Source organism: Taeniopygia guttata, chromosome 2 (genome assembly GCF_048771995.1).
Source record: "Taeniopygia guttata chromosome 2, bTaeGut7.mat, whole genome shotgun sequence".
NCBI classification, from domain to species: domain Eukaryota; kingdom Metazoa; phylum Chordata; class Aves; order Passeriformes; family Estrildidae; genus Taeniopygia; species Taeniopygia guttata.
Genome location: NC_133026.1, coordinates 32,621,382 through 32,648,573, shown reverse-complemented (window position 1 = coordinate 32,648,573; position 27,192 = coordinate 32,621,382). Strand labels below are relative to the sequence as shown.

Here is a 27,192-nt window from a genome sequence, read left to right as displayed (position 1 = left end):
AGGCAGGGGCTCTAAGAACAGAGCTTTATAAATTTCATTAGTTTATAAAATTTAAACCATCACAAATCCAGGTACTTAGTTCCATTCTGGCTATTTGTTCGAATTTCTATAAGCAGGTGCAACCCCAGAATGGAGATCTGTTTTATCACTGAATCAATAAGAGTGTCACCTGGGGAAATCAGAAAGGAGTGATGGATTAAAATCAGCTGAAATTAATTGGAAAGTTCGGATACTGCATGTAGCTAAACGGAAGAAATGGATTTACTTTAGCTATGTGCATGTACTGATACCTTTCACCCCAGGACTGTTCATTTAAAGACATTAAGCTTTCACCTTCCCTTTGTTCAGAAATCAAGGTGTTAGCCCATTAAGGTCTGCTGATATTCAAACCACAAGGGAAGTACACAGCCTGTGGCATGGTTCACTTGAAAAAGATTTATGTGATATTTATTATCATGAAAAAACTACTCTTTAAATTTTTGCAGACTCAGCTGTTTCTCACTGGATCACTCCTTAGGCATCATATACAACCAAGTTTTCTCACTGTGGTGTTTTCAGACGGCTGAGATACTGTGACAGCACTCAGGATTTTCATACTGCGGCTCTCCGAGCTGCCCCAGGCTCCATTGACCACACTTCTCCTTTTCCTCAGTGCTGCTGTTCAAGGTCACTGGACTGGGCACCTTGACTCGGGAGCTCCGTTTGGTCCACGGCGGCTGCACAAGCCCCGCAGTGCCAACCCGGAGCTGCAAACTCGCAGCCAAAATCGTGGCAGGGCTGTTGCTTCCAGCGACTTTGCACTGGCCCCGAGCACTTCTGAGCACGGGCGACCCAAGCCGGGCTTGAGAGGCTGTCACAAAGATGTCCTAATCACGCGTGTCACAGAACATCGCTGGCACGCAATTACCTGGAGAGACAGACAGCTGCCAGAGTTATCCGCCAGGCTGCGGCCATCTGTCCATCCCAGTAGGAATTCTCCAGCGGCCCACTAACGGGACTGCTCCACACCGAGACCTGCCGCGGGGAGCCGCCAACCCACGCAGAGGGACACTTGCAGCCCCTCGTTCCAACCCTCACGGGAGGACGGTCAGCGCCCGGGGGAGCTTGGGCAGACGGGCGGGATGGCGAGGGCGGCAGGAGCAGCCCCGGAGCTTCGCAGGGCCGCGGCTCCGCGCCTCAACATGGCGGAGGCGCCCCGGGCGCGGCTCCCGCCCGCACCGCCCGGGCGGGGCCTGCGCTGTCCCCGCCGCGCCGCTGCCGGCACGGAGCCCCCGCTGCTGCGGGAGCCGCTCGCCCGGGGCGCGGCGGGCTTGTCACGCCCCGCGGGCGGAGTGCGCCGCATGCCCGGCAGTGGCGGCGGGGAGCGCCGGGAATGCCGTGAGTACGGGAGCGGGCCCGGGGCGGCGGCGCGGCCCGGCCCTGCCCGCCTCTCCCGGCGCTGGCACTCCGCCCTTCCGCGGCGCAAGGGCAGCGGCTGCGGCGCCGGGCCGCGGCCCGCCGGGAGCGGAGCGGCCGCGGTGCCCGTGCGGTGCTCCGAGCGGTGCTCCGAGCGGTGGCACGGTGGGGCGATGCTCCCCTGCCCGAGCCGCCCCCGGGGAGGCGGCGGGATCGCGCACCCAGCGGCGGGGCAGCGCGGGGCCTTCCCTCAGCCCTTCCCTCAGCCCGCAGGACGGCGCCCACGGCCCGGGAAAGGCGCCGCATCTCTCCGGGGTGCCCGAGGATGCGGCACCGCTCTCTGGAGACACGTGCTGCAGAGCCCTCGAGGAACAAGCAGAGGGCTTCAGCCGGGGCTGAAATCTTCTGGAGGTGTTTTTGGGGACCACGTGCGTGTGGGCAGCGCTTCTAGGCTTCGTGTGTTAGTTCTATGGGTGCACCTTTTTTTTTTTTTTTTTTTAATTATCTAGAAAAGAGATGAATGCAGTGTTTTTAATAAAATATGTAACGTGCATGTTGTCATTTCCATGCTCCACTTCCGTTCTGATACAGACTCATACTCCTGTAGGATTCCAAGGCCATTACTACTCCTACCCAGTGGTTAATGCCTAACAGCCCTTCCAGCACTAAGGCTTTAGTCATTAAAAATCTTCCTCTTTGGCCTTCAGGCGTTGTGTTTCCTTTCAGCTTGGATTGTAGGAATGGATGTGCTGGCATTTGGTAATCCAGTTGTCCCCCTGCTACCAAACTCCCTGTGTTCTGTGCCCAGTGTGCTGTGTAATCTTATGTTACATGCAATAAAAGAAATTTTTTTAAAATTGTATTTTATGTGGGAGATACAGAACATAGGAAATATCAGCCAACTCTGGTTTCTTTTGAACTGACAGGGGCAAACTCATAGAATGTCGCTTTGGATTTCATGTCCTGCTATACTGAGTTAGTGAGCTATAAAGCAAAGAAGCAGGGATGAGATTTATTTGGTTAGATAAATGGTGAAATTGCTTTCATTGTCTTCATTTGTTCTCATCCTTGCCATTAAATAATCTTCCTGTAGTCCAGGTTCAGGCTAATTTTAGATTTTTTGGTAGGCAAGGAAGATACTCCTTCCTTTTCTTTTTCATGCCTAGCTGTACATCTGATAGAGTGAATTCTATCTGATGGGCATTTCCTACCAGCTTGATACCTTGCTTTTTATTTCTGTCAAACCAAGCACAACTCTATTAAAATTTCCAGAGGAAGAAGCTCCCAAGGCAGAGTTTTCTTAAACCTGAGTCTGTACCTACTCCCTGTCTATTCAGTCAGGATGCTGTTGAGCCTTGTGGCTGTATTAACTCCCTGATGTTGCCTAGGGGCATGATTGCTCTGTGTCTTTGTTCTGACAAGTCGTGAAGCAAGGTATTTAGGAGCATTGTCAAATTTGTGTTAAAGGTGCTATATTGGAAGACAAATAGGCAGGAATTTGAATAGAATGTTCTTGATTTGCAGGTACATCTGCACCAGCAAAATATGCTCCCTGCAAAGACATGAGCAGCACAGCAAACTGTGGGAGATATTGCCGTCATTTTGAGGCTGAAAACTGCCCCATCTCTCCTGCCTGGTGAGTGTTGCTAGTCCTCAAAAGCACTCTGTCCTCTTCCCTGGATGTTCCTTTTGCTTGTCAAGAGTGGTGATAGGGAATGAAGGCAAAACACTGTGAAGTGGAAGTTCTACAGTCTGATGCAGTGGTTCATCTCATGAGATTTAGTGAGTTTGTAAGAATGCCAAATATTAGGACCTGGTTTTGCAATTTGTTTTATGGTAAACTCAGAAATTGGTGGCCCTTTTATTTTTTCCCAGAGACTATGCCTATGTGAGCTGGCTGTGTAGCAAGGGCATCAGGGGAGTGAGCTGTCATTTAAAGTACAAAAATGTTTGTAGAAGGTTATGCTAGGCAAAGGCAGCTAATGCAGGTGGTGAGAATTTTCTTGGTGGTCCCCTTTGTTATCTTCCTGATAACAAATGAGTCATCTGACTGTTTGCAAAAGATAGACTGCTGCAAAAGAAGTCCTGTGGATAAAGGAAACTAGTTTTGGTTTGAAGTTTTATTTGGGTTTTTTCTTCCTTTTCTGCTGCAGTGGCTCTGCACTGCTTTATTCTGTTACAAGTGTTCTCACTGAGATTAAAACCAGGGAGATTAAGGAGGAGACACATAAGAATGCAAAAAATCAGTTTGAGTTCAGTTTAAGAAAAGGTCAGAGAGCAAGAAGTCACTGGAAATATTTCCAGTGCCCACAGCTGAGGTGGTGCTGCAGGGTTTGCTGCAGCTGCAGTTACAGTGAAAGCCCCAGAAGACTCTTCAGTAAAATGTTACGCGATTTACGACATTGCTCAAATCCTTTTAATGCAGGTGCTGTTGGAAAACACCCTTTATTTGTTACACAGGCTAATCCACAGAGGATTGATGAGGAAGTAAATACCACATCATGAATTGCTAAATACTGTGTGGAATATCTGAAATAGAATTTGGGAAAAACTAATGAAAAGGTCAGTTTTCTTCTGCAAAAAGGCTTTTTTCACTGATAATAAAATATGAAGCCTGTGGTCCAAGCACTAATAATCTGTATTCAGGTTTCCATTTTCTGTCAATAATCCTGCGTGCTCACTGCAGTATCAGTTTTTGTTTGAAGTCTCCTGTCTTACTCTAGGCTGTGATTGTAAATGACAAATCTAAGATCTGTGTGGAGCAAGACAGGTAATTAATCATGGAACTGTGAATACCCTGCTGAGACGTCTTATGATCTGAGTTGAACTTAACCAGTCAGTGTCGGCTGGGGGACTTAAAGGAATGCTGCTGGATTAAAAAAAAAAAAAGGAATTTAATTCTGGAGATATCATTAGCTCAGATAACACAGAGTTGAAAAACTAGAAAGATTCTTTAAAAAGATCAAATATTAATTTATTACAATTGTTTGTTTAACACCTGTGAATGGTTGTTTTTACCATTTCTTCTGTGTCTTTAGCCAGTCTCCCTTATTGGAAATCATTCCTTGTAAGTACAGTAAAATATGTTCCTGGGGTTAAGGAAAACCTTACATTATAAGAGATGCTGGTAATTTTTAATTAAAATCATTGCAAAGCAACAGTAAGATAATGTGTGTAGTTGTGTAGGAGGTATGAATAACAGTTGTGAATAACAGTTGCAAATAAGGCATGTTCAATTCAGCTGTAGTTATGGAAATGAAAAATAGAAAATTAGAAAACATTGAAGTTAAAAAAGAGTTCATAAATAAAAAAATTAATTGGAACTTTCCAGGGGTGTAGTTCAGGAACAAAATTCAGTAACAAAGATGCCAGCTCACGTATTTGGTGCTTTTTATAGAACAGTTGTTATTATCCATCCATGTGTTTACTCCCTATTAAAAAGATCAAGATGATTTGTGTGAGTAATACCTAATTGCCTTATGTGAAGTAAGTTTTATGTTAGGTAATAAAAGAAGGATCCTGTGGAGAGGCAGAATTCCTCTGCCATTGCCCCGGTGCGGTCCTCATCACAGCTGGTCTCTACGGGGTGCTCATTAGTAGACGCTTTTTCATAGAATTTCAGGTAGGCAGTGTAAATTTTTCCTCCCAAACAGATTAGTAACCTGTAAATGTTCCTCCTAACTAGAATTCCTTTATTAGTTACTGAGAACACTTGCACTGGGACAAGTGATTTGAACTCCTTCCCAGCTCAGAGTGGAGATGATAGGGTAAGAACACTATGATGTTCCTTTGTTAATACCAGTTCTCTGAAGGACTTCTTAAAAAGAAAATGTAAATATTCATCCTTGCCAACTATAGTTGTTTCAAAACGGATGTATTCTTTCAGGCCTTAATTGATTTCCCACTATGTTTGGAAAAGCAACGAAGAATTTTGTGAGAGAAACTGACAGTGGAGGTGACTTGATCCCTGTCTCCCACTTGAATGCCTCGGACAAGCTGCAGCTTTTGAGCTTAGTTACAAAGAGGAGGAAGTTCTGGTGCTGGCAGAAGCCCAAGTATCATTTCTTGACAGTCACCCTGAGTGATGTCCTTACAGAAGACAAACCAATAAAACCAGGTAAAGCCATACTCGGGCAGCACTATTAGTGCAGATAAAAACAATACAATTCCTAATCTGTTTTGTTATTATTCTCAATTATGTTATTAGAGGGCTCCTTTCAGAGGAATGCTCTGAAGGAATCCTCTATCCATGGCAATGAGATGAATGGATCTTTTCTCACTTGATCATTTATGTAACTAAAACTGGTTGGTTAAAAAAGAAGAAAATTTTGCCTGGGTAGAGTATTAAATTAAGTGCTGAATATTGTCAGGCTGTATAGTCCTACTGTTTAATAACAGTAGCTGTCTAGCAGCTACATTCATATCCCTAGAATATTATAGGGGGTTGTATGTGATAGTAGTGTGAAACTGTGCTGTGCTTCAGGTCAAAAGCAGTGAATAAACAGTGCCTTGTTTGGGTTAGTAGCCCAAGGAATGGTGCCAGGCCAAGTGAGTTTTGCCACCCATTCTGTTTGTCTTGCATGGACTGTTAAAAAAGGTTGACCCTTGTACTTTTTTCTTCATCCAACTATAGCAGTCCCACCCATGTTTTATGAGTAATGAGATGGAATCCCATATTTCTGGACATACCATAATTCCATAGAAAAAATAGATAACTCCCTAACCTAAGATGTTAATTGTAGCTGGCTTGGAAATATAGCTGATTCTGAGTCAGCTCTCTGGTTTTTAGGTATATAAAATTCAGAGTTGTTTTAAACCAGTTAGATTTTTCCATTTGTTTTCGGTGAGCTTTGGGACAGCCCTGTGATGAGATGTGTCAAAATAATGCCAAAATACTAGCACTATTGTACAAACAGGTCTGCTTTGTAGTTTTCTTTGTAGCTGAAATAACTTTCAATCATTCTTTATAAATATTTAATAGTGTCTGAGTTCAGCACTTCAGTCACTTTATGTTTTCCTAAAATGGCAAAATACTAAAGATAGTAGAGCAAAGATGATGAAAACATGAAGAGAGGAGATGCAAGAGTTGCAGAGATGTAAATTTCATTATTTACCTGTTCATACTGTTCCTTGCCTTTGCTAACTTGCCATATTTTCTGTAAGTATCTGTTCCTCCAATCCCTTAAGGATGGTTTCAGCACTTCTCTTCACAGAAATTACTGTTACTGCTTTCCTAGTGATTGTGGAGTCTGACTTTGCAAAATACATGGGGACGTTTGAAGGAAGCATTGAAGGAAGTATTGAAGCATCATTTGTGAAGTTCAACCTGGGAGCTGGAGGGAAGGGTTACGTGGAAAACCAGTCCTCATTTGGAAACCTGAGGAAGCAGGAGGTTGACTTGCAGCAGCTTATGAAAGATGTCAAGGACAGGTATGTTTCTAGTGTGGGTATTGTAGTGGCCAGGAGAGATTACTGAGCTGAAAAGACTTAGGCCAGCTGTGGTCACTGACCAATTGATTTTGCAGTGTTGCCACAGTTTGAAAATTATTTTTATTGTAAAATTTCATATTAATGACAAATCATATATACAAAAATGAAATTCTCCATATTTTGATATCTTGTTAGTCAGACTTTTCCCTTTCTTGTTTTAAAAACATCTCTCTGTTACTTTATTTTACATTTTTGCATGAATTCCCACCTGGGACAAGAGACAAATCCTCCCTTCTTTGGGGGACTGTCCTGAGGTAACAATCTGGACAAAAAAATTAATTAGTTCTCTGTGTTACGGGGGCATTGAATATGGAAATTGAACTCAGAACTGCTAATGTTCTTGTAAGCAGGCTTTATAATTTTGTGTGTGTGAGTGACCATGCTAGAAAATGGGATTATTTGAAGTTAAAGGAATAGCAAAGATGAGCAAGCATAGTCAGTGCATATTCTACTAGCTGAACAAAGTATAGATGTCTTGCTTTCTGTTATACACTGTATTAACTGAGAGGAACCATGTTCTTTATTTTACAACATATGCAACACTTCCTCGATTCCTGTCATGCTCTGAAATTGGATCTGTTTAATGTTGCAATGGGAGTGTCATGGACCAAGGCCTATTTGACAACCAGCTGGCAAGTCAGAGGTCTACTCTATTGCAGGTTGAGGCTCAATGGGAGATGAGGGTGCTTCAATTGTGGCAGCATTGTACTCTAGATCTGTAGCAGGGGCTGTAATGAATTAAATAGCCTTTACTGATACTCTGAAGATAGAGGAGATAGGTTTTTGCTATCAGTGCAGAAGTTGTCAGAAGCAGTGTAAACTTGCTTTAGATACACTGATGTTCTAGAAATAATCAGTTCTCCATTTTCATGGGAACAAATGGATGGTGTTCCTTTTACTGTGAGTGTTCACAAGTCGACAAATTTATTCTAATAAGGTACCTTGTTCTCTTTGTACTAAATGCCTTATTAAAAGCAGAAAATACTGGCCTAAAGGTGTGTACCAGGTGCTTGTAAAATTAATCTGCATCTAGTATCAAGAAAATAGTGTCAGTCAAGATTTGGAGTCTTGTTTCTAGCACTAGATAGAGTCCTATGGAGAAACAAACTACATTAACTTTCATTTAAGATTAGTAAGCTTTTACTTATAGTTACCTACTTTGTTCACAAAAAGAATCCTCCCACAGCAAATCAGCACATCTTGGAGTTACAATCCTTTATGTAATTAAATACTTAGAAATATGTTACCTTCTTTTGAGTGTTGAAAATCAGTAGCTCTGCACTGATCTATGTGTGACTTCTAACTGAAGTTGATGAGTGTGCAAGGCACACTTTATGCAAGGCACTAGGTCTTAGTTCATAAAAAAGATGCTCATAGCTTATTAAAGCTTATGATGCACAGTGTATAATTGAAACTGAGTCAGTCTGCCTTCTGCCAGGTCACTGAAAATGATGAGGATAGCAGTATTTTTAGTTTTTTCTCCAGTGTAATGCAGAAGCTCACTGGAAGTTGTTGGCAGTGCCTTACAGATGAAATTCTACTTACTTGTTCATAAATATTCTATGATTTATGATTGATTGTGTCTGAGCTTCAAGATTTCATCTTGTTCATGAGTATTGTGTGGAATTCAGGAGTGCTGATACCTACAATTAAGTGATTTTTGGATGCAAAACATTACAGTACTTATAAGAGCATGTTTACTTGTCAGGCCTTGTGAAATGCAAAGCAGTAAACTGTTCTTGATATCATTTAATAGCATGGGGTGCTTCTGCTTGTTTGATCAATCGTTGCTTAATTTATTATTTCTACATATATAACTTAAATTAAGTTGCATTTTTAAAATGTTCTTGTATTAGGCTGATTAATTAAAAATTGCAGATTACTAGCAGTAAACTCTAAAAAGTCAAAGCTGATGTGCCTTTTAAAATAAGTTATGTGAATCTTCAGAGTTGAGCAAGCTGAAAGTGCTCAGTGGCAGGAAATCAGTTTCCTGTCACTTCTTAGGTGAACCTTCTGAAGGAGAATCTTACTGATTTTTAATTAGATTCCACATGCTGCATTGGCTCGTTTTTCTGAAAAAGGGTGACAGCTGAAGGATTTGGGATGAGATGCTTCCTGGCTTGCAGAAGCAGTGACATTGTAAATGCAGAACACAATAATTAACATAATATGCAATACTGAAAATAAAGTTAAATTAGAAGTTTTAGGTGCACAAACTTGCCATATTTGCTATTACATTACTTTTTATTTTGTATTACATAGTGCTTGCTAGTACACAGAGCACTGTGACATACTGATACATGCATGACTGGGGGCAGAGTCCTGTGCCTTTAGCTCACTTGGTTTGCTATGGATTTAAGATATTCCATCTTCTATTTTAATGCTTTCAGCACTGTCTGCCGTAAGTCCTCTTAGAGAAGCTGATGAAGTATAGGCTGGATGAGCCGCTTTTCAGTGGTGCTCAGAGACAGAGCAGAAAGCAATGGGCACAATCTGAGACACAGGAGGCTCTGTCTGAACATTAGGAAACTCTTTTTCACTGTGGGGGTGACTGAGCACAGGTTGCCTGAGGCAACTGTGGAGTTCCCCACCTTGGAGACATGATCTTTGGCAGACTGCTCTAGGTGGCCATGCTAAAGCAGGGAGGTTAGACCAGATGACTGTCTAGCCTCAACTGTTCTGTCTTCTTCTCTCCAGTAAAAAGGATTATGAGGATATTATAATCTCTGTACTTCTCATATATTAACAAATGTGCTTGTTTGTTTTTTACCATTTCACTAAAAGTCATGGAAGGTGATTTAATGAGAAGTTCTGAGAAGACAGTGACAGCAGTCAGTCAGTTCACATCAACTGCAGAAAAAATTGCCTGTCACACTTCCATCATTTTGTGTGAATGATTCCTAACTCTGTGATTGGCATATTAGGAAAAGAATTGTGGTTTTGGCAGCATGTTCTGGCATGGCTGAAAGATACTTTCCTACTGTTGCATATTGCACTTTAGTTGAACTAATAGAACTGCATAGTATTGTCCATGCTGAGACAAAAATAAATGTTTATTCTTAATCTGAGTACAGTGGAAATTCAGACCATTTTGTGATTTATTGTTTAAAACTCCTTGAGCATTTATGAATGTGATGAGAAAACCATTTCGTTTTCTGCCTAAGCTGCTACATGAGGTAATATGAAGTCACAAAGTGTTGTGAGACAGGACTGAATAAAAGCAATTGTGTGTGCCTGTGATTTAAAAAATAAGGAGTGTGTCAAATAGAAACTAGAGAAACTACCTGTCACTTGCAGTCTGAGAAGTCTCTGTTATTCTTAGGGAAGATGTTCTGTGAAGTATGTGTCGGGTTATTCTGTAGGGAAAATAGCAAAATGCTATCAATAAGCTGACTATTGCAGATGCTGTGTTCTGTAAGAAGTAGGTCAGAGAGGTTATATTTGAAGTGGATTAACAAAAGAAATAGGCATCTGTGCTTGGTGGAAAATGGCAGTGAGATTTTACTCTCTGATACTCATCCCTATTAGAGCAGGAACAAAGCTGAGTGAAGACTCTCACTTGTATTTGTATGGAAGACATCAGACTATTGCACATTATAAATGAAGTGGAGCAGACGCTGTGAGCATGAGCTGTCTGTGTCTCTGCAGCTGGGAGAGGAGGGGTATTGAGGTGACATTGCCCGGTACAGGACTGAACGGGTTTTTTACTTGTAAGTAGTTTGGACCAGTGAAAATTTGTGCGGACAAGCAGCAGTGCTGATTTCAGTGTGAGGATGGAGAGTACTTGCAACAATACCCATTCTTCTTGGTATTTGTAGGAAATTGACAAGTACCTTGCTTTGAGGATTTGTGGGTGGATTACCGAGACGGTTAGACAGGATTTGATGGAAAAATGGCCCTATGGCCTCTCCTTTGTGGGAAATGAGGTCAAATTCTGTGCCTAAAGGAAAGACCCTCAGTCTCAGCAGTGGAATTTAGAGCTTGCTCGTGCTCTCTACTTTAACTGTGAGAGCCTGATATGTTGCCAGGTGTTGTCTGTTTTTTCTTGTCTTTATTTGGTTTCTACCTTTCTCTTTTCTTTTCTGACTCCAGTCTGCAGCAAATTACTTTTGTGTCTCTATTGTCTACTGCTTTCCTGATGCAAGAAGAAAAATACTGAATGAAGGTGAAAAAGTCTTCACATTACAGGAGAATAAAAGTGTTTAATCTAGTTAAATGTGGAGTGAGACCAAAACTCAAAGAAATTATTTTGTTTACATGTTTGCCTGTAAAACTTCCAGCATAGTAAATCATTGACCTCAGGAACGTTGTTTAGGCAGAACAAACAATCAAGCAAAACCCCTTATTTGTATTTTTAAAATAATTTTTATTTATACAGGCTTGTACTCTGTGTGTTGATAATGGGACTTGGCAAACCAACATCTCATTATATTTTCTACTGTGTTATTTTTGAGTGCTTCAGCTCAGCTCCTTGGGGTGGGACGGGTAATGGTGAGGTGGTACAAATGGCACAGGGTTGGTGGGGGCTCTTGTACAGTACAGAGTGAAAGAGATAGTAAGAGCCATGGTTGTAAAACAGAAGTAAAAGCTCTGAGACATGACCTGTAAAGTAAAAAAAATTCAATGCAATTTATGTGCCTTGCATGCATGTATTCTCAGAGATTTACCTTGGCCATCTTGTGTTACTCAGATATTTGCTTTTATTCAGTGTTAGGCTGGCAAGTAAGTTCAGTTCTTGCAAAAATAGAGTCATAGACTCAGTGGCCATTGCCCTGCAATACTTGAAGCCCTGCTCTGATTATCAAACTTTAACCTTCTTGTGGTTTGCTCTCGATGACTGTTTTCAGTGATAATTTAGATAAGATGGGTACTTGCTTACCTCGTGTCATCTCCTGTTTGAGTTGCTGAGGAGAGCAGAATATTTTCCCTTCAACAGGCTATGCCCCAGTAATAACTCATGATGTGTCCACATGCAACCCCGGAGTTCTGTTTTATGATAGAAAGTTCAGTGCCAGAAGTTTGGAGGAAAGCACTTAACTGTGCTATCCTCAAAGAAGAGGTTTCTGTAGCTGTGGGCAAGGCTATGTGTTTGAAAGCTCTGAATTTGGAGCTCACTAAATGTACTGGGCAGAGGAGAACATTTCTGACAGCTTTACAATGGGACACATCCCACTGAAGGCATTTGAACCTTGGGGCTGTGGCAGTGGCTGTCCCTGGCACACATTCAGCTCTGTGCAGGGGATCTCAGGTCACCTCTGGGCACTGCCTGGGGAGTGCTGCAGCAGCAGGTAGCTCTGTGTCCCTGTGTGTCACTGTCACTCCAGAGCCCTCCGTGCTGCAGCAGCTCTTCCAGCATTGCCTCCGGGATTTGTTCACTGCCCCTCTGCAAGGTAACGTCTTCTGACTCTTCTGCTCTGCCACTCTGCTGCTACTTCTGCATCTGCACCTCAAAGCCAGCAGTGTAACAGGGTCTGAGCCAGTCCTGCTTGCAGAAGCAAAAGTCTCTTGAACTTGTTTGGTAATTCATTTCTATAGGGTTAGGTCATATTCTGTAGGCTTTTTCAATTAACACTTATTCAGAAATAGAAAATCTTTATTTAATAGGTGTTTTTCTACCTTTGTTTATCTCCTGTAAATTTCGGAGATATTCAGCAAATTTCTCATCCTCTTAAACAGTCAAAAAATACACTTGAAAGCAAATGCTTGCTTTTGTGCTTCTTCATTGTAATTTTCTCCCTATGGCTCCCTAGGTCAGATGTTAAAACTGCAAGTTCTTAGTATTTTTAATTTGTATTTTCAGGTTGCTTAGCACACCACTTTAAAAACATAAATAATTGTTGTAGCATATATGACAGAATGATAGGCTTGATAGACTGTAACTAATAGCTCTGGTTTGGCAGAAACTTCTGAGAATGGTGAGGTTTGTGGTTGCTTGATATTTCTTGAATTTTTGCTTAATCCAAAGGTTCATTGCATTCCAAGCATAAAGCATGACTTTGCATCAAATGAGAAAAGGTTGTCTTAATAATCTCAGGAATGTTTGGGGCTGCTGCATTGCTTCAGAGGTATTTTCTTTCCCTTGTCTAAACAATCAACTTTAAGGTTTTCAGACAGTTCATTCCAACTGATTGAACTTTCATATAAGCATGTAACTCTCCAAAGATCAAAAATTGCCTGAGGATATTTTTAATTCAATAAAAACCCCAGCTGACTTCAGACTTATACAGACTGCATAAATTCAAAACTCCAGAATCTAATAAATCTAAACTTTTTTAATTAAAAGTGGAGATATCTCGATTTAAATGAATTGGAGTCAGACATGTCTTTCTGTCACATTTTTGGGAAATTGCCATTTAGCTCCATGAATAGCCATTTACAATAAAAGAGAGAAGAAGGACTGAATAATTTGAGTCAGGGATAGCAATCCTTTAATCTTCCAGCAGTTTTGCTAGATTACCTGTTCATAAAAAATATAACATCTCATCTGATGACCTCCAGTGAATATTTTGCAAAAGTATAATATAATTGACACATTTTAATCAGTTAAATACAATTAAGAAGTTGCTTTAACTGTCACCAGAAAGTCTGTTAACGCCCCAAAAGACAAGGTAGTGGATTTTGTAACATTTTCTTTGAAGATAAACCTCCTATATTGTTTCTGGGAGTTCACTTTCTATCTTCTGCTCATTCTAAGAAGAACCTAATGTTAGAATTATTTCCAGCAGCATTTAAACAGATGCTGAATATGCTGTGGAGTAGGGATGGTTTATTAAGTTGGTGCCTGGGCTAGAGTTTTGAGCTCCCCCCCACAGTTAGTTTCTGTTTTGACTGTGACAGTCCTGGTCCTCAATTCTAAATTTTGATTCTATACCAATGAATAACGCAGGACTTTGAAGCAGGTGAGGTTTTTTTCAGTAATCCGCAGTTTCAAAATCTATGAAATCTTCTGTTTTCTCATTCAGCCCTTTGAAATACTCAGTCAGTGCTGATCCCACTCAGCCTGTTTGGGGTTTAGGTGAGCACTGAAACAGATCCATAGCAAGCAGTGGGGGTTGGCACTGAGGCATTGCTGTCATTGTGTCCCCCAGCCAGCACCTCCTGCCATGGCAATGTCAGTGTGAGCTCACAGTAGGAGAGGATTCAGTCCAATGTTCAAGAGCCTGACTGCTTGGTTTTGTATTACCCAGGAAACTTAAAGTTGCCTTTGGTTCCCTCTTGCTTTTTTGTTTGCTTAGAAAGTATCCAGACAACTTCAGTTTTTGCTCAGAGTAGGGAATCAAGAATTCAATATATATTCAAATGTATGTGAGGATTTACTGTGGAATACATATTTTCACTGCTGCCAAAAAGAGGACATCATTTTGAGCAGGCTGGTCATAAAGAAACCATTTTTATTTTTACAATAAAAGCTTCTTCAAGCAATTAAGAAAATGTGGTTGGTTTTGATTTGCTTTTTTTTTTCACAATTATAGTATTGTTAATGGTGTATTTTCTTTTTCAGAACAATAGATCTAAACAGTAGTTTACTGCAACAAGTAATAGAAAGAAAGCGTGAGGTGTTGTGCATCTTGAGAGAAAAGATAATTACAACTCAGAGGTGTACAATATCCGAACATATCCAGACAGAAGAAAAAGTCAGTGGTTTGATGGGATGCACTGCAACAACAATAAAGGTAAAAGTTACTAAAAATCTGCAAGGATTAGAACATTTACACATTATCTGAGAAGAAATTATTTCTCCAAATGGACTTCAGAGTATTTTTTGTGCTTTCCTAATGTGCTGAACAAACTGCAGTGCTTGGTTGTGAAAATTCTATATGGTAAAATGTTTTTTCCATTGCCTTTCTGGCAAAAGATGCCATATTTTTCTATGAGCCTGGAATGTAGTTTCCATCAATACTATTGAATTGTGATTCCATTTCTCTGTAGATTCCTGCCTACAGAGAGCATGAAGCAAACCTAAAACAATTCATTGCAATTGAATAGCAAAATGCATTGCTGAATCACATTTATTTGAAAAGCCAAGTAATCGTTCATCACAAATGGTTGAAGTGTCTACTGAGTTTTCATATTTATTGGGAAACTATTTGTTTTCGATCATAGCAGTAGAGATTAACTGCATTATGAGGCTATCTGACCAATTGCCTATGAACTGAGAAGGAATTACCAAAGTCAAAACGTGCTCATTTATTGCAAGTTTGGGTTTTTTTAAAGCTGGAAATCACTTCTTTGTACAGTGTGTCTCCAGTTGCAGGAATCCAGGAGCTGCAGTGTAACAGCCCCCTTTGCAAGTGCCACCTTCCTGGTACCAGCCTCCAGCTGGGCAAAAGAAATGTCACTGTAGAATTGGGCAAGGCAAGGCAGGACACTCAAGTGTCACTTCACACATGGGGCTTCATGTGTGACAAAAGCTGCACCTGGAGCTCAACTTTGTGCTAGGACAGGGTAGCTAAGAGAGTGAGAGCTGCTCTTGGCACTGTGTTTTTACCTCATTCCTTTCTTAGATGCCAGATGTAAGGTGTAACACTTTGATGAGACATCATGAAGAATAAAGCATATTCTATTCTCCCTCTGTATTTTTCACCTTAATTACGTATTTAAGATATGCAGTAGCTGAGTCAGATAAATGGTGATTAAATCTGTCTTGCAGGTTTCAGTAAGTGAGGATGGAAGTCTGGTGAAGGATTCTAGCGTGATCCTTGAAATTCCTCCTGCAACCACTATTGCCTATGGTGTAATTGAACTGTTTATAAAGCACAATGGCCAGTTTGGTAAGTGTAAAGCTCTTTTTTGTGGCACCCAGTTCGACTGTGGACAAAACTGTTTGTCAGAAAATAATTTTTGTGTTTCCCTGTGCATGAAGGTGATTATGTTGTCCTTTGTCCTTTGCCTTGATAGTTATTTGTGTTAGAAATACAGATTTAATCATTTTAAAACTTTGATATAGTAATGCTTTTATACTTGCTTGAATATACTGTAAACTCAGAATGACTTCGGTTTCAGGGAACCACAGGAGATTGTGTAGCTCGAGCCTCTGCTCAAGGCAGGCCCAACTTTTGAACTTTGATCCAAGTTCAGTTAGATCAGATTGCTCATACCCTTGTCTATTATAAAGTTTTGATTTATCATCAGAGACAGAGATTCCATCGCTCCTCTGGGTAGCCTGTTGTCATATTCCACCATTATGTTGAATTTCTTTTCCTTAATATCTGCTGTTTGCTAAATATCTTCAGTCTGTGAATATGGGGCTTGTACTCAAGGGTCCAAAACTGGACATAGCACTCTGAATGCACTTTACCAGTTGAAAATTCAGTTCCATCAATCCACCAGCTACAGTCTTGTCAGTACAGCCCAGTATGCAGCTGTTCTGGTTTAGGGCAAATTTGGGAGCAAACTTCAATAACTGCAAGGGCAAGGTATTGATCCTCTCGGCTTTATTGTCCATGTCTTTTGCTGCAATTTGCTTCCAGCCAGCTGGCCCTTGGCCTGGGCTATTCCCTGTTCCTGTTGCAGATAGTGACCTGAATGTAAATCAACTATCAACCAGGAATGCTTAGACACCAGTCATGTTAAGAACAGAATCGTTCATTCAGGACTGGAATTTAAACTTTTCTAGCTCACACTTTCATTTAAAGATTGCCCTCAGAGTGGTTGCAGAAGTGCCCTTGTCATGTTGTCTGGTCATGCTTTACTTAAGTCAAGTCGAATATTTTTCAGGTTAAAAAAATGTTGAAATTGGCTTTGGGGGGAATTGTATCTCTGCTCTGCACAATCACTTGGGTTTTTCTTTCTTGTCTCTCCTCATTTAAACTCACGGACCTGAAGGAGGTTTCAGAGGATGTTATGTAAGGAGGAATAAAATCAGATAGCAGAGCTGGAAGTTGGGAAGGACTGACATGGAGAGAAACAGGGGATACATTGAAGAAATAATTGGAGTAGAGTTGAGGTTTGAATCCAGGATGTGCTTTACTCGGATAAGAAATGCAGAACATTATCTCTCCATCATACTCCTTCTGATATTAAGGAAGTCTGTAGACTCAGGAATGTAGCCTGTAAAAAGTTTCTGAAAAGCGGAATTGCTCTGATGTAGACTGAACAGAGATAGTAGCAGAGGACGTTGACGTCATGGTTATAATAGAACTGTAATTCAGAGTGATGAAGTGCAATTAAGGCTGTCTGACTACATTGGTATGTAACTGATAGCCTACTTAGATGATTTTTACATGAAATTATGATGTCCTACTAGCTAAGAATGCATGGGTCTTGTTAATGATATGTATTTCTCTGCTCTTTCTCCACTTCTGCTTCTTTTTCTGCTTTTTTTTTTCATATTTAATATTAACATCTTTTAAGCTTCAAAACCAGCACAGTTTGTTTCATTGTTTATCTTAAACTATCTATGTCCTGCCTCTTTTCTTTTTTAATTTGTGCTATTTTCCCTTGCCTGAGTGTAATTGGGAAGGTAAAGGGGCGAAACTGATAACAAAATTAGGGCTTTGCCAGGAGAGTGAGTATGGTGGAGCCTAAACTTCAACTTGTTAATGTCTGAGCTGCAGGGATCAGTGTCTGTTTATGGAAATAGAAATAGCCTTTGAAGTTAAATCCAAGGATTAATGTAGTCCTTTCTCGTGAGACTGAAAGTGACCAATAGTAGGTGTAGCCTAATGGGATTCTCTTCACAGATAATTGTGGAGTAGGATGCATGTAAACTTTTTATTTTTTCTTTTTCTTTCCTACTGCCAGTACCTGAGTTGTTCTGTTAGAAAGAATGGTATATATTTCTTCTAAATATTCTGACTAATACAACTGGACATATTTGGGTATTTTTATAAAAAAATAAAATTAAAAAAAAGAAGAAAGATCTGATACTTTTCTGATCCATTTACCATTGTGCTTTCCTGTAATCATTTGGTTTGATTTCTACAGGCTAATTTTTCACTCCATGTAAAAGCTGTTTCTGCTTTAGGCTTTGCACTTTTGTGTCTCTGAAGTTGCACTGAAGTGCCTCTTGTTCTTCCTTTACAAATTGGGATATAAAAGCACACAGCTGATTTGTTTTGTTTTGTTCATGGCTATATGTGTGTGGTTTGCTTTTTCTTAAATGTCTGTAAATTAAACAGTCCAAATATATCCACTTTTCTACATAAAGGAGTCCTTTTTAATGTTTTCATTGAATCACCTCTGGTTTTATTGCATTTTTGTTCACATTTCTGAGTAACTAACAAACTCTTAACTGCACTTTTGGAGGTTTGTCATTGAATGTAATAGAATTCAATACAGAATTTATTAACAGTCCTTTTAATACAGAATTTTGAGTCCTGTGTTTTCCTGTAAATTGAGTCCTATTGGAAGATTTAACAACATCATCTGAAAAGTTTGATTTCCCTTATTAGCATCATTTTGCCTCAGGAGGGGAGGCAGTGTATTAGCACAATTTTCCTCCTCAGGGTTCATGTGAAAGCCTTGTTATTTTCAATGACAGTAGCATGAGTGAGTTGGCCTTGTGGTGCCTCAGCTGCTGTCCAGGGTCTTGTTGCTTTGGGATGCTCTTTGCTTGTGTTAAGCACTTTCTGCTCCTCTGTAGCTCCTTCTTCTCCATGAAGGGTTATGCAAGCATAAAGGTCTGTCATCTTTCTTTCTTTATGGCAGGGATTTCTTTGTCTGCTTTCGCTTTGAAAAAGCTTTTTGCTGATGGAGTGCTCTCCATGCTTTCACATCTGCTTTGAATGTCCTTAATTTAGTAAGACAGACACTTAAAACTGCAGAAAGGTTATATTTAGGTTTTGTTCCTGGTAAATCTGAGCACTGTGCTTGATTAGTTAATTTTTTTTCCCCTTCGCTGTCAGGTATTACTTTAAAATTGAGTTTCTCTTGCTAGCCTGCTTGTGTTTTCCTCATACCTCTGCAGAGTGCCATGGGTTCAATGCCATGGGATCAAATCTTGCATTTGAGCCAATGAAAGATGATCAGAATCTGCATAGAGCTTTGACTGTATTCTGCATCTTTAGGGCACAGTGTTGGACACATGAGCATAGAATTTGATACTCCAGATTTCTCAGCATAACTCTTACAAAGGCTCCCTGTACCTTCCAGGAAGCCCTTAACTTCATCATGCTGGGGGCACTGGGATGGCAGGACAAGGACAGTCCTGTTCGGGTGAGTTTGGCCAGCACTTGTCACAAAGATGAGGCAGAAAGGGTAATCCAGCCAGGGCATATTATTTCCTCTGTGATGTTACTGGAGAGAGACAGTTCCTGCAGAGTGATTCTGTTAGGAAACATCCTGAGTGATCTCCTTTAGAGACTCTCAGAAGTCTCCTGTTGTCCACCTCGAGGACTTGAGAATAGACCTGTGGCTTGGCTGAGAAAGAGGAGTCTGCCAGTGCCGTGACCAACAGAAGCTCTATGAAGGACTCTCAAGAGTTCTTACAAATTTCAGAGAATACTTTCATGTGTCTCCTTCATGAATGGATCCCGTTGCCTGCATTACAGCATGTCTCTTAGAGGGTAGAAAAAGTACAGACTGGGGAATGAGAGGCTGGAGAGCAGTGCCATGGAAAGGGACCTGGAGGTCCTGGGCAGTGGCAAGGTGAGTGTGACTCAGCAGTGTCCTGGCAGCCAGGAGGGCCAGCCCTGTCCTGGGGAGAGTCAGGTACAGCATCCCCAGCCAGGCAAGGGAGGGGATTGTCCCACTCTGCTCCGAACTGTGGTTGCCTCACCTGAAGTTCTGTCTGCAGTTTTGGGTACCACAATATAAGAAAACTCTTAGAGAGTACACAGAGAAGGGGAACAAAGATGTTGAAGGGCCTTAAGGGGAAGCCATATGAGGAGCAGCTGAGGGTGTTTGATCTGTTCAGCCTGGGCAGGAGGAGACTGAGGGAGACCTCACTGCACTTACAGCTTCCTTGTGAGGGGAAGAGGGGGACAGATGCTGATCTCTTCTCTGTGGTCCAGCAACAAGGAATGGCCCAAAGCTGTGTCTGGGGAGGTTTAGGCTGGATATCAGGAAAAGGTTCTTCACTCACGGGGTGGTTGGGCGCTGGAGCAGGCTCCCCAGGGAGGTGGTCACAGCACCAACCTGACAGAGTTCAAGAAGCATTTGGACCACACTTTGAGGCACATGGTGTGATTCTTGGGGATGGTGCTGTGCAGGCCAGGAGTTGGGTGTGATGATCCTTGAGGGCTCCTTCCAGCTCAGCATATTCTGTGATTCTGTGAAAACATCAAGAATTCCTGCCTGCATCTTCTGTCTACAGCATTCTGGTTTACAGTGTCAGCGGGAAGTTTTCATGTTATTTTCTGTCTATGTTAATTTAGTTCACAGGAGCTGGTGTCATGTTCTGTAGGAGGCAGCTGCACCACAGGTCTTGTCTGTACACACTGTACCAAACATCAGGGCTGCAGGAATGCTCAATAATTCACATGCACAGCAACCGCTGGCGTTCTCCCCGTCTGGAAGAGATGAGACAAGGAGAAATGACATGCGAGAACTCTAGAAAATACAAGCTATCATCTCATTCAGTAATTGCTCGTGTATTTTATTAATTATTGTTTTTGACTGAATTTCTAATTACAGAGTTCTGTCTGCTAGATGAACAGCAAGGAGGTTTTGAAAAAGAAAGTACAGAAGGCTCAGCTTATCCCCATTCAGTTCAATTCAGAGATGCTTCGTTCCTCTATCAGCCAGATGCTGTTGATAATGAGATGTACTCTGGGGCTAAAAACCTCGTTCCCAGTGATGCTTCTATAAGTATATTGAAACAAGGTATTACCAGAAATGCTTTGCATGATTACATTACAGTGCATTAAATAACCTGATAGGCAGAAATAATCTGGTACAATAGTAAGTAGGAAATCTTGTTAGTTCATTTTAATAGCTCTTATCAGATACTCTTGGGAGAATGCACTGAAAGAATATAAAAAATCAGTTTGCAGTAACTATATGCAGTGGACTCTTTCTGTGAAAATTCTGAATCCATCTGTCATAAATATCATCTTAAAATGTCAGATGGCTCTTTTACATTCCAGATAACATCTGCAAGTTTAGTGATGATACATGCTTTCATTCAGAAAGGGTCACAGAAAATAGTTTCTCATTATTTGAATACTCCCAGTAAAGCTTCCCAGTTACAGGTTAAGTCTCAGAAATAGACATCTCCCTTGCCTTCACTTAACCTCATTATTTTCTAAGAAGCTTTGTAACTGAGAAAATCAAAATGTGATTTAAATGGAGATTTGCAAATTGGTATAATGGCCCAGGTACAAGTTTTTATTGTAGAAATGTAGAAAGAAGAGGTGGGAATGTTACTGGTGGAATGAAAAAAAGGAAAACCAGTCAAGGCCTCAAAATACACTGTGCTTTTCTCAGTTCTTGGTGGAGTTCTTACAGCTGATTCTCCTGATGAATGTCACCCTCTTGGCTCTAAGTTTCACCCATGATTAATGGTTATTCAGTAAACAATGTGTAAAAAACACTTGTGAAAGAATGGTATGCCACTGCTCTATTTTTTTAGTTTGACATACCTATTTGCTTTTCTTGCTTAAATGGCTCAGAGATCTCTTTAAATAATTTAACCTCTGCTGTCTCTTGGAAAATGAAAAAGCTAAAAAAAATGTTTTTACTGAAGAATTTGGAAGTACATTTCATTTTCTGTTATTTGTGTAGACAAATTCATACCATTGTATCAGATAAACAAAATACCTGCCTGTGGCTGGGCTTTTTTCTTCCCCAGTGAAGTAATTCTTTAGTTATAAAGGATGTCTTTAAACAGAGCATGTTTCTTGACTGGTGTGACATGAAGGAAAATTTCTTTTAAACAAATTTGAGAACACTTGTATGCCCACATTTTTGAAATGTAGAAAAAAACCATTCCAACCTTCCAGTTGGCATTATTGATTTGAAAGCTTCATTTTTTTAGCAACATGGTAATTTTATGTCACAGAAGATTTCAGTATCATAGTTGAATTGTGAGAAAATGAATGCAGAGCACTCCCTTGTACTTAATGAGTACTCTTCATTCTGCCATATAAATGAACATTCTCTGGAGATAAACTTTGAAGTGGGAGATTTAAGATGTAGTTAGTTGCTTAACATTAAAGTATTGAACTTCAAAAATATTAGAAATACTGTACACCAAAATGTTGGTTCTTGGTAGCTATTCTTCTTTCTTAATGTTTGCATTAAGGTTTCATTGGCTCTTTAGGAAATAAAATCAGATCTGTTCAAACCTTCCATTGTAACTCATGCTGGTGGAAATCAGGATGTCAGGGATGTTAAGGTGTAGTGATAAATGAGCTTGTGAAACATATAGCAAAATGTTATCTGTTTTTACTGGCATTTGCGTAGAAATAGTTTTATTAGTTTTATTTTCCACTGCTTTCTTGGGAAAGATCTGTCACGGTTGAAGATCCAGTTCCAGCCCTTTATGAAGCTTACAGAAGACAAGCAAAGAGCTTTATATAAAACCCTTTGTGACCTCTTACTCCATGAAGAAATGGTGACTGCCCTGGGGAACACGGTAAGATGAAGAACCTTTGGATTGCTTCCTAAAAGTAATTCCAGAATAGTACTAGCATTCTCTTTTGCTTGAATTTTTCTATTTTCAAGAAGTTTTGCATATTCTTTTGCTTTCAGTTCGATGATATCTGCATAGGAGACAAGCCAGATCTGGAGGAGTTAAAACTTGAACAACAAAGAGACCTCCTTGACTTCTTGCAGCTCTTAGGGTGCAATTTAAAGAGCGAGCTGTTGTGTCAGAAGTATCAGCCTCAGGATGAAGAACTTTTCTCAGCTGCTCACCTTCTTATCAGTGCTATATCTGGTATGTTGTGAAGAGCCCTTTTAAAAATTTTATTTTCCTTTTAGAAGCTCCCTCCATGTTAAAGCTTTTATGGCTTTCTTTGAGCAGTTGGTGAGTTGCATGAACATAAATTGTTCTGTTCCCTTTTTATGAGTTTGGTATACTATGCTTAGCATTCCTGGCTGTGAATTAAATTCAGCCCTCAATCACTGACAGGTTCTTGTGTAAATTACACATTCCCCCAAGGCTGCTCAACTTTGCTTCTGCTGAGTGTGAGCATTTGCAGTTTGGCAAGCTAATTTCTGTACTTCCTGCATGCCAGAGTCCTTCTTGCCTATATGCTGAGAATTTCAAATTAGGTGTTGTCTCCTGTGTAACAGTGTATATTGTTCAAGTGCAAACTAAATTTAGCAAAAATGAGTTTAACACAGAGACACTGCAGTTAGAGGGTTGTGTTGCAGCTGCTGAAACAGGAGATTAAACATAAATGTCAAACAAATACAATCCTCACAATCTAGTTGGCACCACAGTGTTAATTAAAAGCTACCTGCAAAGTCCAAGACAGACTTCCCTGGATTTTTCTCTTCTCTCTTGTATATAAAAAATTCCCTGACATTAAGATAACGGAGGGAAGTCCAGTGTAAATTGTGGCACTGTGCAGCAGAATGTCACTTTGCATCCTTATATGCACAAGACCCAGGTGGGAGAGCTTAACTCATTTGTGGAGAGAGAAAAGAAATAGAAAACAGAAACCTGGGGATGTGGTATCAATTGTCAGATGCCATTAACAGCAGGGCACAGTTAATTGAGCATTATTACCTGACTTTGGACATAGTGTCTGCTGCTAAAGTCCAGACATAACTGCAGCTGGATCTAGATTCAGAAGCTGTTTTATGCTTGTTGCTTGTGGTAGGAATTACAACCTTTTTGTTACAGAGTTGAAGTGCACCACAGGGATCAGTTAGTCCATCTCCCAGCATCGAGGCAGTCTCGGCTATGCCATTCCTCTCAAACTGTCCTTTGCAGAAGTTAGCATCACGTATGGATTTTGGGAGCGTGTGTTCTTGGTTTATTCAAGGCCTGAGTCATTCATCCAGCCTGCAGACTCGGAGTTAAGCACTGAGGAGATACTTAGGGAGGAGGCAAGGTGATGGGGAGGAAACCCCCTTTTCTAAAGGACAGAGATAGTCAGACCCTCCGCCCATCCCATTCTGTTCTGCCGGCAGGAAGGGGCTGGATCAGCCTCTTCCAAACATCCAGCTGAGGAGGACCTGTTAGCTCCCTGATAAAGCTCCTGTTCAGCGGCCAGCCTGGTGCAGGGTTCACTGGAAATGACCTTTGCCTGTGAATGTGTCCTCCACAGAGCTGCCTGATGACACCCTTGTCCTGCTGCGTGCCTGCTGTGATCTTCAGGTTGTTCCAGCCTTGTGTGGTTTGGTGAGTAATGGGGATGAGATGTGCTTGTGGGCACAGCAGCAGGAGTGGCTGTCCTCTCATATTTCTCCGCAATAAAGGAGAAGATGTCAAGCTCCAGTGGGAATTTCAGCTGTAGGCAGTGCTTAGCCAAGGTCAGAATCTGACATGGCAAATGTCAGAGGCAAATGAAGCATGTGGATATTTAACTTCTGAATATTGCTGTATTTGGAGGATTTCATGGCTTGGGAGCAAAAGAAAATTGTGACTTAAGCTCTGGTTTTATTTTTCTAATAGTCTCACTGTTTTAAAGTCTCAGTAACAGTAATCACCTCTCCTTGGGAAACAGAAATTTCGCTTTGATAGCAGCAGCACTTGAGCCTTGGCAAACCCTGAAGTCTCAAAACTCTGAGGCCATTTGTTGTAACTGCTGAAGGAATGGTGCAGGGCATCAGAGTAATGGAGCACCTCTCCTGTGAGGAAAGTATAAGAGAATTGGATTTGTTTAGCCTGGAGAAGAGAATGTTTTGGGGTGACCTAATTGTAGCCTCCCAGTACATGAAGGAAACTTTGGAAAAGATGGAGAGAGACTTTTTACAAGAGCATGTAGTGACAGGACAAGGACTGGATTCAGACTGAGGGAGGGTAGGTTTAGATGGGAAGAAACTCTACTATGAAAGTGGTGAGGCACTGGAACCTCTGATAAGCTTGCCCAGAGAAGCTGTGGATGCCCCAGCCCTGGAAGTATTCAAGGCCAGGTTGGATGGGGCTTTGAATAACCTGGTCTAATGAAAAGTGTCCTTGCCTGTTGCAGGGGGATTGGAACTGAATCTTTTAAGGTCCTTTTCAACCCAAAACATTCTATGATTCTGTGATTTTTCTAAGTTTTTTAAAGTCACTTAGAAAAACAATAGTAAAATTGTTCTTCTGTTTGCTCAGAGTGATAGGTGAGTGAGAAAAGCTGAGCTCAGGGAATGACACCGTAGGAGAGATGTTTCCCCTTAAACATGCCATAGAGCTTTGGTTCTGGATCAGTACATCGTACTTGGCAGGGCTAATAGCAAAGGGAATCTTGACCTTTTGCTGCTGCCTTGTCAGCTCTCCAGTGGTTTTTTATGAAATTGAGATGTGCAATGACAGGAACAGCAGTGCCTGGGAAATGTTTTAATGTCTCTGCCCTTTGCTCTCTCTCATGAATACAGCCTAACGTCGCTTCAGCTGATGGCACTGTGGCGCTGAGCAGTCCTTTGGTGGCCACTCTCGCTGACAGAGGAAGATTTGAGGTCGTGCAAAGGCTGTTTGCTTCATCAAACATTAATCTAGAAATGACAGAGTCTTCTGTAAAAGCTGTAACTATGAAAGAACCGAGATTCTTCCCACTTGTTCTTTATGTTGCACTGTATGGATTTCATGCTTTAGGTGGGAATGTATAGGAGCTGTACTGAGTATCCAGTTTTTTCTGTAGCCTGTTGCTTCTTTTGTAGCTCTGTAATTTTGGTGTGTTTAGGATCAGCAGTAGAGCTATTCCATTGGTAATTGGGGCAGCACAGCCAGGAATTAGGGTGACCAGGGGACTCTGCAGTTTCAGTGGAAAATAAATAAATAAGGGATGAAGGGGAGAAATTAAAAAAGAGAGCCATGGGAGAGAAACTGAACATAGCTGCTCTGGTAGGTGTCAAATCTGCAGGGCAGTGAAAGCCGGATTGCTTGCATTAATATGCATGGGCGAAAACAGCAAAGTACAAACTGCGTTTTGTAAGCAAGCAAACAGGCAGGCCCGGGAAACCCAGGGTTCTGCAATGCAGCAACTGTTTTTCTCCTTAAGCCTGGGTGTGCTGAATGCATTCACTCTGGAGCAAGTGCAATGGAGGGCTCTTAAAAAGGTACTTGATTAGAGTCTCTTATTAATTATTGTTTGACTTTTACGGATATGAACTGCATACTGCAGGAAATAACAAAGCCTATTTTTCAACCACCAAGACCCACTTTAGGGATTTATACCTCTGTACAGCATTTCTGTTTTCTGCTGTTTTTACTCATGTTTGCAAGTTTCAGCTGTTTAAACTGCATTCTGAACTCTGGCATGGCAATGCCTTCTGGTGTGTGCACGTGAAGGGTCCCTGCTGCACACCACAGAAATGATCATTTTACCCATATGACATTTTCAGTGCAGATATTTTGCTTGTTTCTTTGACTAACAGAAAGGTATTAGTAAAGCACTGTATGCTTTAACTATTTTGCCTGTTTTTCATCATAATTTTTTATAATCACGGATGGAACAGAAATGCACCAAAGATCACTGTAAATGTGGGCTTGGGAAGATGTTCCAAGTAGGTGGAGTATCAGTGCTTAGAGACGAGATCGTGAGATGGCTGAGAGACAAACAAGCAGGCACCTGTGTGGGGGTGATCAGTAAACAGGCCCTGCAGCGTAGCTGGTGGTTTGGAGTTCTGCTCAGTTTCCTGCTCTATTCCCACATGGCCTTGAGCAGATTGTCTAAGAAGCCTTTAAAAAGTCACATCAGTTCAGCTTTCCTTGAGGACATGGACTTTGCAAAAAAGCACCATTGTGCCTTTCCACTCCTGAGACCTCAGGATAGCTCTGCATGCTGGGATGTGGGCATTTCTGCATCTCATCTGTTCAGTGAAGCTGATGGTGTTGCCTGAACTTTGTGCTGGTGTAGAAGGAAAGATCCTTTAGGAGCTGGAAGCATGGAACTCTGCTTCTGGGAGCGGTGTGTAAGTGGGACAGTTGTCTTTTGCCTATCACTACTAAAAGTTGCCTCTGTAATGGATTTACAAAAACTTTCTATTAAATACTATGTCAAAACAATAGAATAACTTACGCATGTAATTTCCATTGTTTTTCTTTTGGGGACTACATCTTTGAAAAACAAGCGACTCCAGGCTGGCCTCACACGGAAAATGCTTTTCCAAGATGTGGTCTTACCTAGGAAAGGATTTGGTGAAAGACCCATAGGGTGCTTCAGACGAGGCTGAAGCTTGTCTCATAAAAGGTTTGATTTGACACCCAGTCTTAACCTCCTCAAAATAAAATACTGCTTTCCCTTTGCCTTCCCCAGGAGGAAGGTTGGG

The 27,192-nt window shown here is 41.2% G+C and overlaps 1 protein-coding gene across 29 annotated transcripts; it reads left to right on the top strand.

Moving 5' to 3' along the window:
* Nucleotides 1–558: 558 nt before the first annotated feature.
* Nucleotides 559–26,941, top strand: GSDME (gasdermin E). Of its 29 annotated transcripts, none has more exons than XM_072925650.1 (14): nucleotides 559–1,086; nucleotides 2,920–3,031; nucleotides 3,856–3,957; nucleotides 4,898–5,017; nucleotides 5,095–5,162; nucleotides 5,282–5,512; nucleotides 6,633–6,825; nucleotides 14,387–14,558; nucleotides 15,536–15,656; nucleotides 20,461–20,649; nucleotides 22,275–22,402; nucleotides 22,519–22,705; nucleotides 24,048–24,121; nucleotides 25,300–26,941. In XM_072925650.1, exons 6-14 carry the CDS (start codon nucleotides 5,302–5,304, stop codon nucleotides 25,528–25,530), a joined length of 1,506 nt encoding a protein of 501 aa, XP_072781751.1. In that variant the 5' UTR covers nucleotides 559–1,086; nucleotides 2,920–3,031; nucleotides 3,856–3,957; nucleotides 4,898–5,017; nucleotides 5,095–5,162; nucleotides 5,282–5,301; the 3' UTR covers nucleotides 25,531–26,941. The 29 variants fall into 29 exon arrangements, with proteins under 29 accessions (XP_072781751.1, XP_072781748.1, XP_072781743.1 ...); XM_072925647.1 differs by having other exon boundaries at nucleotides 3,821–3,957; XM_072925630.1 differs by lacking the exon at nucleotides 559–1,086 and adding an exon at nucleotides 1,218–1,377.
* The last annotated feature ends 251 nt before the right edge of the window (nucleotides 26,942–27,192 follow it).

What these genes read in the sequence shown, in the direction of transcription:
- GSDME (XM_072925650.1), top strand. Translation starts at nt 5,302, where the DNA reads ATGTTTGGAAAAGCAACGAAGAATTTTGTGAGAGAAACTGACAGTGGA. An exon ending in AAAGCACAATGGCCAGTTTG is followed by an intron (nt 15,657 to 20,460) that starts GTAAGTGTAAAG and finishes TTCTAATTACAG; the next exon opens with AGTTCTGTCTGCTAGATGAA. An exon ending in TATAAGTATATTGAAACAAG is followed by an intron (nt 20,650 to 22,274) that starts GTATTACCAGAA and finishes TTCTTGGGAAAG; the next exon opens with ATCTGTCACGGTTGAAGATC.